The sequence below is a fragment of the Drosophila biarmipes genome, unplaced genomic scaffold (assembly GCF_025231255.1).
Source record: "Drosophila biarmipes strain raj3 unplaced genomic scaffold, RU_DBia_V1.1 ptg000005l, whole genome shotgun sequence".
NCBI classification, from domain to species: domain Eukaryota; kingdom Metazoa; phylum Arthropoda; class Insecta; order Diptera; family Drosophilidae; genus Drosophila; species Drosophila biarmipes.
The window spans coordinates 4,106,884-4,121,984 of record NW_026114527.1 but is presented as its reverse complement, the minus strand read 5'-3'; the positions used below and the strand labels follow the sequence as shown (position 1 = coordinate 4,121,984).

General features: G+C 54.6%; 2 protein-coding genes across 2 annotated transcripts in view; both read left to right on the top strand.

Annotated features, from left to right (window-relative positions):
- Positions 1 to 5,800, top strand: part of LOC127011708 (uncharacterized) — a 95,052-nt gene extending 89,252 nt beyond the window's left edge. Inside the window, exon 2 of the transcript XR_007764968.1 lies at positions 5,456 to 5,800. The gene's annotated coding sequence lies outside the window, so the exon portion shown is untranslated. The remainder of the gene's footprint in view (positions 1 to 5,455) is intronic.
- An 8,004-nt stretch (positions 5,801 to 13,804) lies between these two features.
- Positions 13,805 to 14,762, top strand: LOC127011686 (uncharacterized). The gene is made up of 2 exons (XM_050889691.1): positions 13,805 to 14,190; positions 14,453 to 14,762. The coding sequence occupies exons 1-2, from the start codon at positions 13,805 to 13,807 to the stop codon at positions 14,760 to 14,762; spliced, it is 696 nt and encodes a 231-aa protein (XP_050745648.1).
- Positions 14,763 to 15,101: the final 339 nt, after the last annotated feature.

Here is a 15,101-nt window from a genome sequence, read left to right as displayed (position 1 = left end):
GGCGGACGCCGTGTGGGTCAGAAGCTAAGGACCGGAGGAGGCGGGAACGCGGCTGAAAGCATAAAGAAGAAGGGGGCATACATGGCAGCAACCTGAAACGAAGGGAAAGGGTTAGGGCGGAGGCATAGACAAAACTCCAGCTGACTTACCCGCTGCGAAGCCAATGATAAGTCCTCTTCGGGCCCGCTCTCGAAGGGGTTCAGCCAGCTGAGGGCGTATGAAGGATGAAGGTGAAGGAAAGTCGCAGAAAGGATAGGAACGAAAGTGGGAAAAGGAAATTGAAACTCACCTTGAGAAGTCGCAAATTTTGCAGAATCACCAGATGACAGGGAAGGAGGCGCCTCGATAGGCGGTCGATTGGCACTGGACGATAGTGCGATCGATGGGCACAAGAAAAATGGAAATATCGGTGATGAGGAACATCGCGGCGAGCAAGTGGCAACGCCGCACCTGCGATATTGATATCGTGAGCAGGCCCTCTGGGTATCGATAGCCGATTAGTATCGGTGCCCAGTGGGAACAGATGGAGGATCGGCGTGGGGGATTTAAAGTTGCCATGCGGAGGACGACCGGCGCTGTGAAAACGTAACAAGGTTGAAAGCATCGAGGGAACGTCGAGGGAGCACCGAGGGAACCGGAACGAGGTGCGCTATGACTCAAGGGCAAGGATATACAAGGGAATGCCGGAGAGTGAGAGCGCTGATTTTTCTTAAATCTTTCCCGAAGTGAGGGGGCATGTGAGGAGTTGAATAACTCCACACAAATCCCAGCAGCAGAAGGCCGGCCGCTCACCAGGTACGCGGCGGATTCGCGTAGTGGCGGCGCGACGAAGAGCGATTGGAGAACGAGAGAGATTGGAGATCGAGGACGGAAAACGTGAGAGTTGGAGAACGTGAGAGTTTGGAGATCGAGGAAGGAGAACGAGAGAGTTTGGAGATCGAGGACGGAGAACGAGAGAGTTTGGAGATCGAGGGCGGAGAACGTGAAAGTTGGAGAACGTGAGAGTTTGGAGATCGAGGACGGAGAACGAGAGAGTTTGGAGATCGAGGACGGAGAACGAGAGAGTTTGGAGATCGAGGACGTAGAACGTGAGAGTTGGAGAACGTGAGAGTTGGAGAACGTGAGAGTTGGAGAACGTGAGAGTTGGAGAACGTGACAGTTGGAGAACGTGAAAGTTGGAGAACGTGAGAGTTGGAGAACGTGAGAGTTTGGAGATCGAGGACGGAGAACGAGAGAGTTTGGAGATCGAGGACGGAGAGCGTGAGAGTTGGAGAACGTGAGAGTTTGGAGAAAGTGAGAGCTTGGAGAACGTGGTAGTTTGGAGAGTAAGAGAGTTTGGAGACAAGGGAGTTTGGAGAGAGATAGAGTTTGGCGAGCAAGAGGGTTCGGAGACCAATAACGGAGAAAGAGAGAGCGGAGACTTGGCGGACGATGCCATATGAATCACCGGAATCAGCGGGACGTCAACATCAGGCTGGACGGCGGCGGGAAGCAATGCGTGAAGGACAAGAGGGTCAAACAGGAGCCATGGACTTTGGACCCGGTGTGGCGAGTTTTGGCGGGCCGTGAGCAAAAGAGAAATAACGGTTCTCAGAGGACCTATATAAACCCGCAGGGCACAGGCAGCGGGATCATTCAGTCGAGATCAGTCATCCGAGAGCATCAGTCGAGTACGATCATCAAGAGTTAAGACAAACAGTCGAACGAACACCAACCAAGCAAACTACGAGGGAGCCACACCAGGGCGAGTCGTCGGAAGCAGCGCCGTGGGAGCCTACAAGGAGCAAGATTGTCACGTCGAGACGTTCGGGATTGGGATTACTAGGAATCTCCGAACAGAGACACAGGTTGCTGAGGTCTAAGGAGGCAGCACACGGCTAAGTCAAGGCATCTGTTCTTTCCTGCCAACGAAGTCCTGGCGTTACGCCTGGAGGGTCTACTAGACTTAGAGCAGTGAAAGCCGGCGACTTGAAATCGTGAGCTCGGGGGTAAGCCTGTCGAGCCCCAGTGTACCTTGCCCAAGCACTATGCGGACGTATCCCGGCGTGAGCCCAGTGCGCAAAGTGCAGTTGAGCAAGTCCTGGCGCGATCAGCCACAAGGGAGAGAAGTCCCGGAAAGAACTCCAAGAGTAGCGAGCCAGAAGGGAGAGAAGTCCCGGAGCGGCGCAACAGAACCCCGAGAGTAGCGAGCCAGAAGGAAGAGAAGTCCCGGAGCGGCGCAACAGAACCCCGAGAGTAGCGAGCCAGAAGGGAGAGAAGTCCAGGAGCGGCGCAACGAAACCCCGAGAGTAGCGAGCCAGAAGGGAGAGAAGTCACGAATCAGAAGGGAGAGAAGTCCCGGATCGGCGTATGCCCACGAACCCAGCACAGAAGTCAAGACGTACAGCCACCATGTTAGGAGCAGCTCGTTTATATAAATTTGGTGGGGCGAACACACACAATCTACTGAACTAGCCGCACAAATACCGTAGCGAGCTGAAAGCAAACAAATCAGCTCGTTACATCTGGCGCCCAAAGTGATTGTCCCAGCGGTGAAAACAAAATTAACAGAATGGGAAAGAAGTGGATTTACCGCCTTCAGAAGGAGGACTTCCCCCAGGTCGCACAAAGACTTAATGTCGCCCTGGACGGCAGATTAGAGGACATGAGATGGACACTGTCGGAGTATTACTCCGAGACAGAGAACGACCCACAACTTGCCGACATCTGGGCTGAGTTGGAAGCCACATATTACGACAGAATCAGCCCGAGTATCACGCTAACTAACGCTGAAGGGGATAACCTAGTAACAGGCTTGAGCGTCGACAACTTGCAAAGGGAGGCTCACAGGAGAGAGTCAAGCCTGGGCAGAAAGACAACGGTGCTGACCTCTAAACACAGCCAAGCGGATTATGCAAGGGTCGCTAAACAAGTCCGAGAGTGGTCATTCAGAGAGAGAGAGCTTTTATCTTTACTTTCTGCCGAGAGATTTCTTCACAAGGCTGTCGGATCAGGTCAGGCAACGAAAGCAGGGTTTCAGTGAGTCATTTAAAGACTACATGATCGACATGCAGACGATGTCGAGGCCTCTAAACTATTCTGCGAGAGACACCTTAAAGATCATAAAGGAAAACTGCACCCCAAGCCTAAGGAACTTTTTAAGGGCGTACAAAGTGCCGGACCTGGACACGTTGATGCTATTAGCCGATAAATACGAAGAACTGGAAAAGGAGCGGAAAGAGTTCGCCCAAGAAAACAAGTTCTCAAAGGCAAAGTCGTCACCACCAACGCAGGTCACGTGCAGAAGATGCGAGGAGACAGATAGCCAGGAGACACGGAGAAATGACAAATTTTCACCGCCGCAACGAGTCTGCTGATACTACCAGGGGTAGTGGATTCATTGGTGTTAGGATGGAACTTTCTAACTCAAGTCGAAACCGAGATAAGGTGCGCTGGACACGAGGTGATAATACCGGCCAGGAACCGACACAATGGGTGGCTCGAGGAGAGGCTATCGGTAGCAGTCGTACAACAGGAAACAGAGTACGACGACACAGCGAAGTTCCTGGAGGCAGAGCTAGCCAGTTTCAAAACCATGACAGGAACGTCGAACATGGCAGAGCATCAAATAACGATGAAGGACGACAAACCAATAAAACAGCCATACTACCCCAAAACCCGAAAGTTCAAGGGGAGATCAATGCGAAGGTGGACGAGCTACTCCAAATGGAATGCATAGAGCACTCAACCAGCCCATACAGCTCTCCCATCGTGATGGTTAAGAAGAAGACGGGCAAGTGGAGACTGTGCGTCGACTTGAGGCAGATCAACACCAAATCGATACAGTGCCCGGAAAGGGCTTATTCCAGTGGAGAGTAATGCCGTTTGGACTCCATTCGGCATCTGCGACCTTCCAGCGGATGTTGGACCGGGTAATTGGTCCCGAGATGTCGCCGCACTCATTTGCGTACCAGGACGATATCATAGTGATCGGACGCACACTAGAAGAGCACAAGGCAAACTTGAAAGAAGTATTCCGGCGGCTGAAAGACGCTAATCTGAGATTGAACCCGGAAAAATGTCAGTTTTTCAAGAAGGAGCTGCTTTATTTGGGTCATAGAGTGACTAGCGACGTAATAGGCACGGATCCGGAAATGGTAGCAGCCATCGCCGAATAAGAGCCGCCGTCAACAGTTAGAGAGCTCCGACAGTACCTGGGAGTAGCATCATGGTATCGGCGATTTGTACCTGACTTCGCAAAAATAGTCAAACCTCTCAACGATCTGCTGCGCAAGAGCAACAAGTGGGTGTGGACACTGCAACATCAGTCGGCATTCGAAGAGGTAAAGGCCAGGCTGGTGGCAGACCCCTACTGGCGTGCCCGGATTTTGAAAAACCATTTGTCCTGCAAACGGACGCAAGTGATTACGGTATTGGGGCCATTTGACCCAGGAAACTGAACGTGGCGAAAAGGTGATCTCTTACTCAAGCCGAACGCTTAACGGGGCTGAAAAAAAACTACTCCACGACCGAGATGGAGTGTTTGGCAATAGTCTGGGCGATCCGGAAACTGAAGCCATATTTGGAAGGGTACCACTTCAAGGTGGTAACCGACCACATGGCTCTTAAGTGGCTCAACAGCATCGAGAGCCCTTCAGGAAGGATCGCCAGATGGGCCCTGGAGTTGCAGCAGTATGACTTCGAAATAGCGTACAGGAAGGGACAACTCAATGTGGTGGCAGACGCATTATCAAGGCAGCCACTACCAGTAACACTGCGGGGGATCAGAGAAACTGGGACGAGATCATGCTGAGATCATGCTGGCAGTAAATATGAGTGTTTCGGAATCCACAGGATACACGCCGACGTTTATTACTACCGAGCGCCCTATACGACAGAGAGACCTTGGGAGCAGGACGACCCACTGAGACCCCAGGGGAGAAGGCAAACAAACTCGGGGAAATCTTCGAGATTGTAAGGCAGAATCTTGAGAGAGCCTCCCAGGATCAGGCTAGGCATTACAACGTAAGGAGGAGACAATGGACACCAGCGGTGGGGGACGACGTGTGGGCCAAGTAACGTCATTTGTCAAAGGCGGCCGAGGGGCTCGCAGCAAAGTTGGCCCCAAGATACGACGGACCTTACCAGGTCACGGATTTTGCGTCACCAGTAATCTGCAAAATACGGTACGTGAACACAAAAAAAGAGAGGACCATCTACGTGAGCGAGCTGAAACAATAACAAACACAGAACACATAGGAGCAGCCACAAGCAGATATGTTAGACAAAAGGCAACAATAAAGTGTCAAAGAGTCTCAAAAGATACTACGAAAGGGTCCAAGGATAGCTCCAAGGTTACCCGAAGGACACGAGGAGAAGGGTCCAAGGATAGCTCCAAGGATACCCAAAGGACACGAGGAGAAGGGTTCGAGGATAGCTCCAAGGATACCCAAGGACACGATGAAAAGGGTCTAAGGATAGCTCCAAGGATACCCAAAGGACACGAGGAAAAGGGTCCAAGGTTAGCTCCAAGGATACCCAAATGACACGAGGAAAAGGGTCCGAGGATAGCTCCAAGGATACCCGAAGGAAGCGAGGAAAAGGGTCCAAGGATAGCTCCAAGGATGGCCAAAGGATACAAGGAAATTAGCCCGAGGATAATTTCAAGGATGCTCAGGAATACAAGGAAGGAACCCAAGGATAGCTCCAAGGACTCTCAAAGAACACAGATAAAAGGGTCAAGGGATAACTCCAAGGAGACTCTAGGATACGAAGGAGGGAATACAAGGATATCTCAAGAGAAAGCAAAAAAAAAAAAACAACTGGAGGACGGAAAAGACACAACCATCAGACCGGAACGTCCAAACGCTCGGAGATGACTGAAAGGAAAATTTCCAGCGATAGTCCGCCGAAGGAAGGGGAAGACGGCACAGATCAGAGAGCTGTACCGTAAAAACGGAATGTAAAAGGAGGGAGGCTGGAAGAAATAGCGGTACCGAGCAAAGACAAAGGCTTAGAGCCGAGGTGTCGAGGAAGGGACGGCCGGCGGCAAACGGTCATTTAGCGAGAACACCACCATGAGCACCAGAGTAACAAGGAGCGACGCACGGAAAGCGATGGCTGCCCGCCAGCCGGCCGAGAGGTCTTGCCCGGGGCAAGGATGGTCAACCACACGGCCTACCCGAACCTCGCGGCAAATCTCGAGGCGAGGAAAGCCCGATCCAGTGATCAGCTCCGACAGCGACATCGAGCTGATCGAAGATCCGCGGCTGGAGCAGAGGAGGTGGCGTCTTCAGAAGGCCACCAGCGACACGGACGGCCGCATCCCAACCGGCACAACCAATGTCGAGTGGGTCAGCGAGGAGCCACCTGCGGGGCGACGGACTCCCCGCAACCACGAGGAGCAGGTAGCAGCAGCCACGCTGGAGTTCCGGCTAAACCTAGTGGCGCGGAGGAGGACGAAGGAAGCGCGGCTGCGAGAGATGTAGGAGGACCCTGAATGGCAGCCCGTTTGCGACGAGCCGAGGAAGAGGACAGCAGCTGTGGGAGGAGCCGGCATGCCCACCCACTCCGAGGTATATCGCCGAACCGTGGGTGCCGCCCCAGGAGGAGGCCGACGTTCGGGCTGCCTCTCCGCCGGGCTGGCTGCCGGACGTGCCGCGGTACGAGGGGTCGCCGACGAGACCACCCTCACCGGAAGGCGAGCAAGGCCGCAACCTGATACGCCACCACCACCGACGAGGCGCGGCGAGAAATCTCCCCGATGGAGACCCGCGCGGCCACCCACGCCGAGGTTCGAACGGCCGCCGGCGGCAGAGTCGCACCTGCGCCGGACACGCCACAGTACCAACCTGGAGACCCGGTAGGACACCACGTCCGAACGGACATCCCGGCGGCGCACTTGACCCATAGCGTGCGGACTATCGTGGCCGAAGGCGTGAGGTGGCGGCAACAGACGGCCGTCTGGACGTGGCCGGAGGCCCCGCGGAGGAGAAGGCGACGTTGGATGAGCCCCGGACCTGGGAGGAGACTGGACCTCGGGTGAGCCCGCTGGATCCTAGAACCCGTGGCCGGCCGGACCTGTGGAACCCGCCGACACCGAGTACGCGACCATCGACGCCAAGTACTGGGCCAACGACACCGGCAGGGACACGAAACGCGGCGGAGCCTCAGGAGCGGGGGCCGTGGAAATGGCCGGAACCGACGGGAGGTGGAAAGCCAAGTTTGAAGCGGTAACATTCGGCGCCCGTGGTGTACGAATCGGCGGCGCGTCCTTAGTTGGCGCGGACGATGTCGGCGCCGGAAGGCCAGCTATAGCTTGGAGTCCCGCAGCAGGAGTGGCCCGCAGGTATCGCGGAGGAACTGGCGTTGCGCGAGGCTCGCAACCTGGGCGGCAGGCGCAGCGTGTGGGTCAGGAACGGCGGACGGCGTGAGGCTGGCGCACGTGATGCTGGGGCTCGCGGGCATGAGCGTTTTTGTGGAGCAGACCGAGATGAATCCGTGAATAAAATGTTGAAAACTTAACACTCAGAAGCTAAGGACCGGAGGAGGCGGGAACGCGGCTGAAAGCATAAAGAAGAAGGGGGCATACATGGCAGCAACCTGAAACGAAGGGAAAGGGTTAGGGCGGAGGCATAGACAAAACTCCAGCTGACTTACCCGCTGCGAAGCCAATGCTAAGTCCTCTTCGCGCCCGCTCTCGAAGGGGTTCAGCCAGCTCAGGGCGAATGAAGGATGAAAGTGAAGGAAAGTCGCAGAAAGGATAGGAACGAAAGTGGGAAAAGGAAATTGAAACTCACCTTGAGAAGTCGCAAATTTTGCAGAATCACCAGATGACAGGGAAGGGGGCGCCTCGATAGGCGGTCGATTGGCACTGGACGATAGTGCGATCGATGGGCACAAGAAAAATGGAAATATCGGTGATGAGGAACATCGCGGCGAGCAAGTGGCAACGCCGCACCTGCGATATTGATATCGTGAGCAGGCCCTGTGGGAACAGATGGAGGATCGGCGCGGGGGATTTAAAGTTGCCATGCGGAGGACGACCGGCGCTGTGAAAACGTAACAAGGTTGAAAGCGTCGAGGGAGCACCGAGGGAACCGGAACGAGGTGCGCTATGACTCAAGGGCTAGGATATACAAGGGAATGCCGGAGAGTGAGAGCGCTGATTTTTCTTAAATCTTTCCCGAAGTGAGGGGGCATGTAAGGAGTTGAATAACTCCACACAAATCCCAGCAGCAGATGGCCGGCCGCTCACCAGGTACGCGGCGGATTCGCGTAGTGGCGGCGCGACGAAGAGCGATTGGAGAACGAGAGAGATTGGAGATCGAGGACGGAAAACGTGAGAGTTGGAGAACGTGAGAGTTTTGAGATCGAGGACGGAGAACGAGAGAGTTTGGAGATCGAGGACGGAGAACGAGAGAGTTTGGAGATCGAGGGCGGAGAACGTGAGAGTTGGAGAGCGTGAGAGTTTGGAGATCGAGGACGGAGAACGAGAGAGTTTGGAGATCGAGGACGTAGAACGTGAAAGTTGGAGAACGTGAGAGTTGGAGAACGTGAGAGTTGAAGAACGTGAGAGTTTGGAGAACGTGAGAGTTTGGAGATCGAGGACGGAGAACGAGAGAGTTTGGAGATCGAGGACGGAGAGCGTGAGAGTTGGAGAACGTGAGAGTTTGGAGAAAGTGAGAGCTTGGATAACGTGGTAGTTTGGAGAGTAAGAGAGTTTGGAGACAAGGGATTTTGGAGAGAGATAGAGTTTGGCGAGCAAGAGGGTTCGTAGACCAATAATGGAGAAAGAGAGAGCGGAGACTTGGCGGGCGATGCCATATGAATCACCGGAATCAGCGGGACGGCAACATCAGGCTGGACGGCGGCGGGAAGCAATGCGTGAAGGACAAGAAGGTCAAACAGGAGCCATGGACTTTGGACCCGGTGTGGCGAGTTTCGGCGGGCCGTGAGCAAAAGAGAAATAACGGTTCTCAGAGGCCCTATATAAACCCGCAGGGCACAGGCAGCGGGATCATTCAGTTGAGATCAGTCATCCGAGAGCATCAGTCGAGTACGATCATCAAGAGTTAAGACAAACAGTCGAACGAACACCAACCAAGCAAACTACGAGGGAGCCACACCAGGGCGAGTCGTCGGAAGCAGCGCCGTGGGAGCCTACAAGGAGCAAGATTGTCACGTCGAGACGTTCGGGATTGGGATTACTAGGAATCTCCGAACAGAGACACAGGTGGCTGAGGTCTAAGGAGGCACCACACGCCTAAGTCAAGGCATCTGTTCTTTCCTGCCAACGAAGTCCTGGCGTTACGCCTGGAGGGTCTACTAGACTTAGAGCAGTGAAAGCCGGCGACTTGAAATCGTGAGCTCGGGGGTAAGCCTGTCGAGCCCCAGTGTACCTTGCCCAAGCACTATGCGGACGTATCCCGGCGTGAGCCCAGTGCGCCAAGTGCAGTTGAGCAGTTCCTGACGCGATCAGCCACAAGGAAGAGAAGTCCCGGAAAGAACTCCAAGAGTAGCAAGCCAGAAGGGAGAGAAGTCCCGGAGCGGCGCAACAGAACCCCGAGAGTAGCGAGCCAGAAGGAAGAGAAGTCCCGGCGCGGCGCAACAGAACCCCGAGAGTAGCGAGCCAGAAGGGAGAGAAGTCACGAATCAGAAGGGAGAGAAGTCCCGGATCGGCATATGCCCACGAACCCAGCACAGAAGTCAAGACGTACAGCCACCCTGTTAGGAGCAGCTCGCAGGCGGTCACGTTTATATAAATTTGGTGGGACGAACACACACAATCTACTGAACTAGCCGCACAAATACCGTAGCGAGCTGAAAGCAAACAAATCAGCTCGTTACATCTGGCGCCCAAAGTGATTGTCCCAGCGGTGAAAGCAAAATAAACAGAATGGGAAAGAAGTGGATTTACCGCCTTCAGAAGGAGGACTTCCCCCAGGTCGCACAAAGACTTAATGTCGCCCTGGACGGAAGATTAGAGGACATGAGGTGGACACTGTCGGAGTATTACTCCGAGACAGAGAACGACCCACAACTTGCCGACATCTGGGCTGAGTTGGAAGCCATGTATTACGACAGAATCAGCCCGAGTATCACGCTTACTAATGCTGAAGGGGATAACCTAGTAACAAGCTTGAGCGTCGACAACTTGCAAAGGGAGGCTCACAGGAGAGAGTCAAGCCAGGACAGGAAGACAACGGTGCTGACCTCTAAACACAGCCAAGCGGATTATGCAAGGGTCGCTAAACAAGTCCGAGAGTGGTCATTCAGAGAGAGAGAGCTTTCATCTTTACTTTCTGCCGAGAAATTTCTTCACAAGGCTGTCGGATCAGGTCAGGCAACGAAAGCAGGGTTTCAGTGAGTCATTTAAAGACTACATGATCGACATGCAGACGATGTCGAGGCCTCTAAACTATTCTGCGAGAGACACCTTAAAGAACATAAAGGAAAACTGCACCCCAAGCCTAAGGAACTTTTTAAGGGCGTACAAAGTGCCGGACCTGGACACGTTGATGCTATTAGCCGATAAATACGAAGAACTGGAAAAGGAGCGGAACGAGTTCGCCCAAGAAAACAAGTTCTCAAAGGCAAAGTCGTCACCACCAACGCAGGTCACGTGCAGAAGATGCGAGGAGACTGATAGCCAGGAGACACGGAGAAATGACAAATTTTCACCGCCGCAACGAGTCTGCTGATACTACCAGGGGTAGTGGATTCATTGGTGTTAGGATGGAACTTTCTAACTCAAGTCGGAACCGAGATAAGGTGGTCTGGACACGAGGTGATAATACCGGCCAGGAACCGACACAATGGGTGGCTCGAGGAGAGGCTATCGGTAGCAGTCGTACAACAGGAAACAGAGTACGACGACACAGCGAAGTTCCTGGAGGGAGAGCTAGCCAGTTTCAAAACCATGACAGGAACGTCGAACATGGCAGAGTATCAAATAACGATGAAGGACGACAAACCAATAAAACAGCGATACTACCCCAAGAACCCGAAAGTTCAAGGGGAGATCAATGCGAAGGTGGACGAGCTACTCCAAATGGAATGCATAGAGCACTCAACCAGCCCATACAGCTCTCCCATCGTGATGGTTAGGAAGAAGACGGGCAAGTGGAGACTGTGCGTCGACTTGAGGCAGATCAACACCAAATCGATACAGTGCCCGGAAAGGGCTTATTCCAGTGGAGAGTAATGCCGTTTGGACTCCATTCGGCATCTGCGACCTTCCAGCGGATGTTGGACCGGGTAATTGGTCCCGACATGTCGCCGCACTCATTTGCGTACCAGGACGATATCATAGTGATCGGACGCACACTAGAAGAGCACAAGGCAAACTTGAAAGAAGTATTCCGGCGGCTGAAAGACGCTAATCTGAGATTGAACCCGGAAAAATGTCAGTTTTTCAAGAAGGAGCTGCTTTATTTGGGTCATAGAGTGACTAGCGACGTAATAGGCACGGATCCGGAAATGGTAGCAGCCATCGCCGAATAAGAGCCGCCGTCAACAGTTAGAGAGCTCCGACAGTACCTGGGAGTAGCATCATGGTATCGGCGATTTGTACCTGACTTCGCAAAAATAGTCAAACCTCTCAACGATCTGCTGCGCAAGAGCAACAAGTGGGTGTGGACACTGCAACATCAGTCGGCATTCGAAGAGGTAAAGGCCAGGCTGGTGGCAGACCCCTACTGGCGTGCCCGGATTTTGAAAAACCATTTGTCCTGCAAACGGACGCAAGTGATTACGGTATTGGGGCCATTTGACCCAGGAAACTGAACGTGGCGAAAAGGTGATCTCTTACTCAAGCCGAACGCTTAACGGGGCTGAAAAAAAACTACTCCACGACCGAGATGGAGTGTTTGGCAATAGTCTGGGCGATCCGGAAACTGAAGCCATATTTGGAAGGGTACCACTTCAAGGTGGTAACCGACCACATGGCTCTTAAGTGGCTCAACAGCATCGAGAGCCCTTCAGGAAGGATCGCCAGATGGGCCCTGGAGTTGCAGCAGTATGACTTCGAAATAGCGTACAGGAAGGGACAACTCAATGTGGTGGCAGACGCATTATCAAGGCAGCCACTACCAGTAACACTGCGGGGGATCAGAGAAACTGGGACGAGATCATGCTGAGATCATGCTGGCAGTAAATATGAGTGTTTCGGAATCCACAGGATACACGCCGACGTTTATTACTACCGAGCGCCCTATACGACAGAGAGACCTTGGGAGCAGGACGACCCACTGAGACCCCAGGGGAGAAGGCAAACAAACTCGGGGAAATCTTTGAGATTGTAAGGCAGAATCTTGAGAGAGCCTCCCAGGATCAGGCTAGGCATTACAACGTAAGGAGGAGACAATGGACACCAGCGGTGGGGGACGTCGTGTGGGCCAAGGAACGTCATTTGTCAAAGGCGGCCGAGGGGTTCGCAGCAAAGTTGGCCCCAAGATACGACGGACCTTACCAGGTCACGGATTTTGCGTCACCAGTAATCTGCAAAATACGGTACGTGAACACAAAAAAAGAGAGGACCATCTACGTGAGCGAGCTGAAACAATAACAAACACAGAACACATAGGAGCAGCCACAAGCAGATATGTTAGACAAAAGGCAACAATAAAGTGTCAAAGAGTCTCAAAAGATACTACGAAAGGGTCCAAGGATAGCTCCAAGGTTACCCGAAGGACACGAGGAGAAGGGTCCAAGGATAGCTCCAAGGATACCCAAAGGACACGAGGAGAAGGGTTCGAGGATAGCTCCAAGGATACCCAAAGGACACGATGAAAAGGGTCTAAGGATAGCTCCAAGGATACCCAAAGGACACGAGGAAAAGGGTCCAAGGTTAGCTCCAACGATACCCAAAGGACACGAGGAAAAGGGTCCGAGGATAGCTCCAAGGATACCCGAAGGAAACGAGGAAAAGGGTCCAAGGATAGCTCCAAGGATGGCCAAAGGATACAAGGAAATTAGCCCGAGGATAATTTCAAGGATGCTCAGGAATACAAGGAAGGAACCCAAAGATAGCTCCAAGGACTCTCAAAGAACACAGATAAAAGGGTCAAGGGATAACTCCAAGGAGACTCTAGGATACGAAGGAGGGAATACAAGGATATCTCAAGGGAAAGCAAAAAAAAAAAACAACTGGAGGACGGAAAAGACACAACCATCAGACCGGAACGTCCAAACGCTCGGAGATGACTGAAAGTAAAATTTCCAGCGATAGTCCGGCAAAGGAAGGGGAGGACGGCACAGATCAGAGAGCTGTACCGTAAAAACGGAATGTAAAAGGAGGGAGGCTGGAAGAAATAGCGGTACCGAGTAAAGACGAAAGCTTAGAACCGAGGTGTCGAGGAAGGGACGGCCGGCGGCAGACGGTCATTTAGCGAGAACACCACCATGAGCACCAGAGTAACAAGGAGCGACGCACGGAAAGCGATAGCTGCCCGCCAGCCGGCCGAGAGGTCTTGCCCGGGGCAAGGATGGTCGACCACACGGCCTACCCGAACCTCGCGGCAAATCTCGAGGCGAGGAAAGCCCGATCCAGTGATCAGCTCCGACAGCGACATCGAGCTGATCGAAGATCCGCGGCTGGAGCAGAGGAGGTGGCGTCTTCAGAAGGCCACCAGCGACACGGACGGCCGCATCCCAACCGGCACAACCAATGTCGAGTGGGTCAGCGAGGAGCCACCTGCGGGGCGACGGACTCCCCGCAACCAAGAGGAGCAGGTAGCAGCAGCCACGCTGGAGTTCCGGCTAAACCTAGTGGCGCGGAGGAGGACGAAGGAAGCGCGGCTGCGAGAGATGTAGGAGGCCCTGAATGGCAGCCCGTTTGCGACGAGCCGAGGAAGAGGAGCAGCAGCTGTGGGAGGAGCCGGCATGCCCACCCACTCCGAGGTATATCGCCGAACCGTGGGTGCCGCCCCAGGAGGAGGCCGACGTTCGGGCTGCCTCTCCGCCGGGCTGGCTGCCGGAGGTGCCGCGGTACGAGGGGTCGCCGACGAGACCACCCTCACCGGAAGGCGAGGCGCTCCCTCCCCGGTCGCCACCACCGCCGCAACCTGATACGCCACCACCACCGACGAGGCGCGGTGAGAAATCTCCCCGATGGAGACCCGCGCGGCCACCCACGCCGAGGTTCGAACGGCCGCCGGCGGCAGAGTCGCACCTGCGCCGGTCACGCCACAGTACCAACCCGGAGACCCGGTAGGACACCACGTCCGAACGGACATCCCGGCGGCGCACTTGACCCATAGCGTGCGGACGTTCGTTGTTGAAGACGTGAGGTGGCGGCAACAGACGGCCGTCTGGACGTGGCCGGAGGGCCCCGCGGAGGAGAAGGCGACGTTGGATGAGCCCCGGACCTGGGAGGAGACTGGACCTCGGGTGAGCCCGCTGGATCCTAGAACCCGTGGCCGGCCGGTCCTGTGGACCCCGCCGACACCGAGTACGCGACCATCGACGCCAGGTACTGGGCCAACGACACCGGCAGGGACACGAAACGCGGCGGAGCCTCAGGAGCGGGGGCCGTGGAAATGGCCGGAACCGACGGGAGGTGGAAGGCCAAGTTTGAAGCGGTAACATTCAGCGCCCGTGGTGTACGAATCGGCGGCGCGTCCTTAGTTGGCGCGGACGATGTCGGCGCCGGAAGGCCAGCTATGGCTTGGAGTCCCGCAGCAGGAGTGGCCCGCAGGTATCGCGGAGGAACTGGCGTTGCGCGAGGCTCGCAACCTGGGCGGCAGGCGCAGCGTGTGGGTCAGGAACGGCGGACGCCGTGAGGCTGGCGCACGTGATGCTGGGGCTCGCGGGCATGAGCGTTTTTGTGGAGCAGACCGAGATGAATCCGTGAATAAAATGTTGAAAACTTAACACTCAGAAGCTAAGGACCGGAGGAGGCGGGAACGCGGCTGAAAGCATAAAGAAGAAGGGGGCATACATGGCAGCAACCTGAAACGAAGGGAAAGGGTTAGGGCGGAGGCATAGACAAAACTCCAGCTGACTTACCCGCTGCGAAGCCAATGCTAAGTCCTCTTCGCGCCCGCTCTCGAAGGGGTTCAGCCAGCTGAGGGCGAATGAAGGATGAAAGTGAAGGAAAGTCGCAGAAAGGATAGGAACGA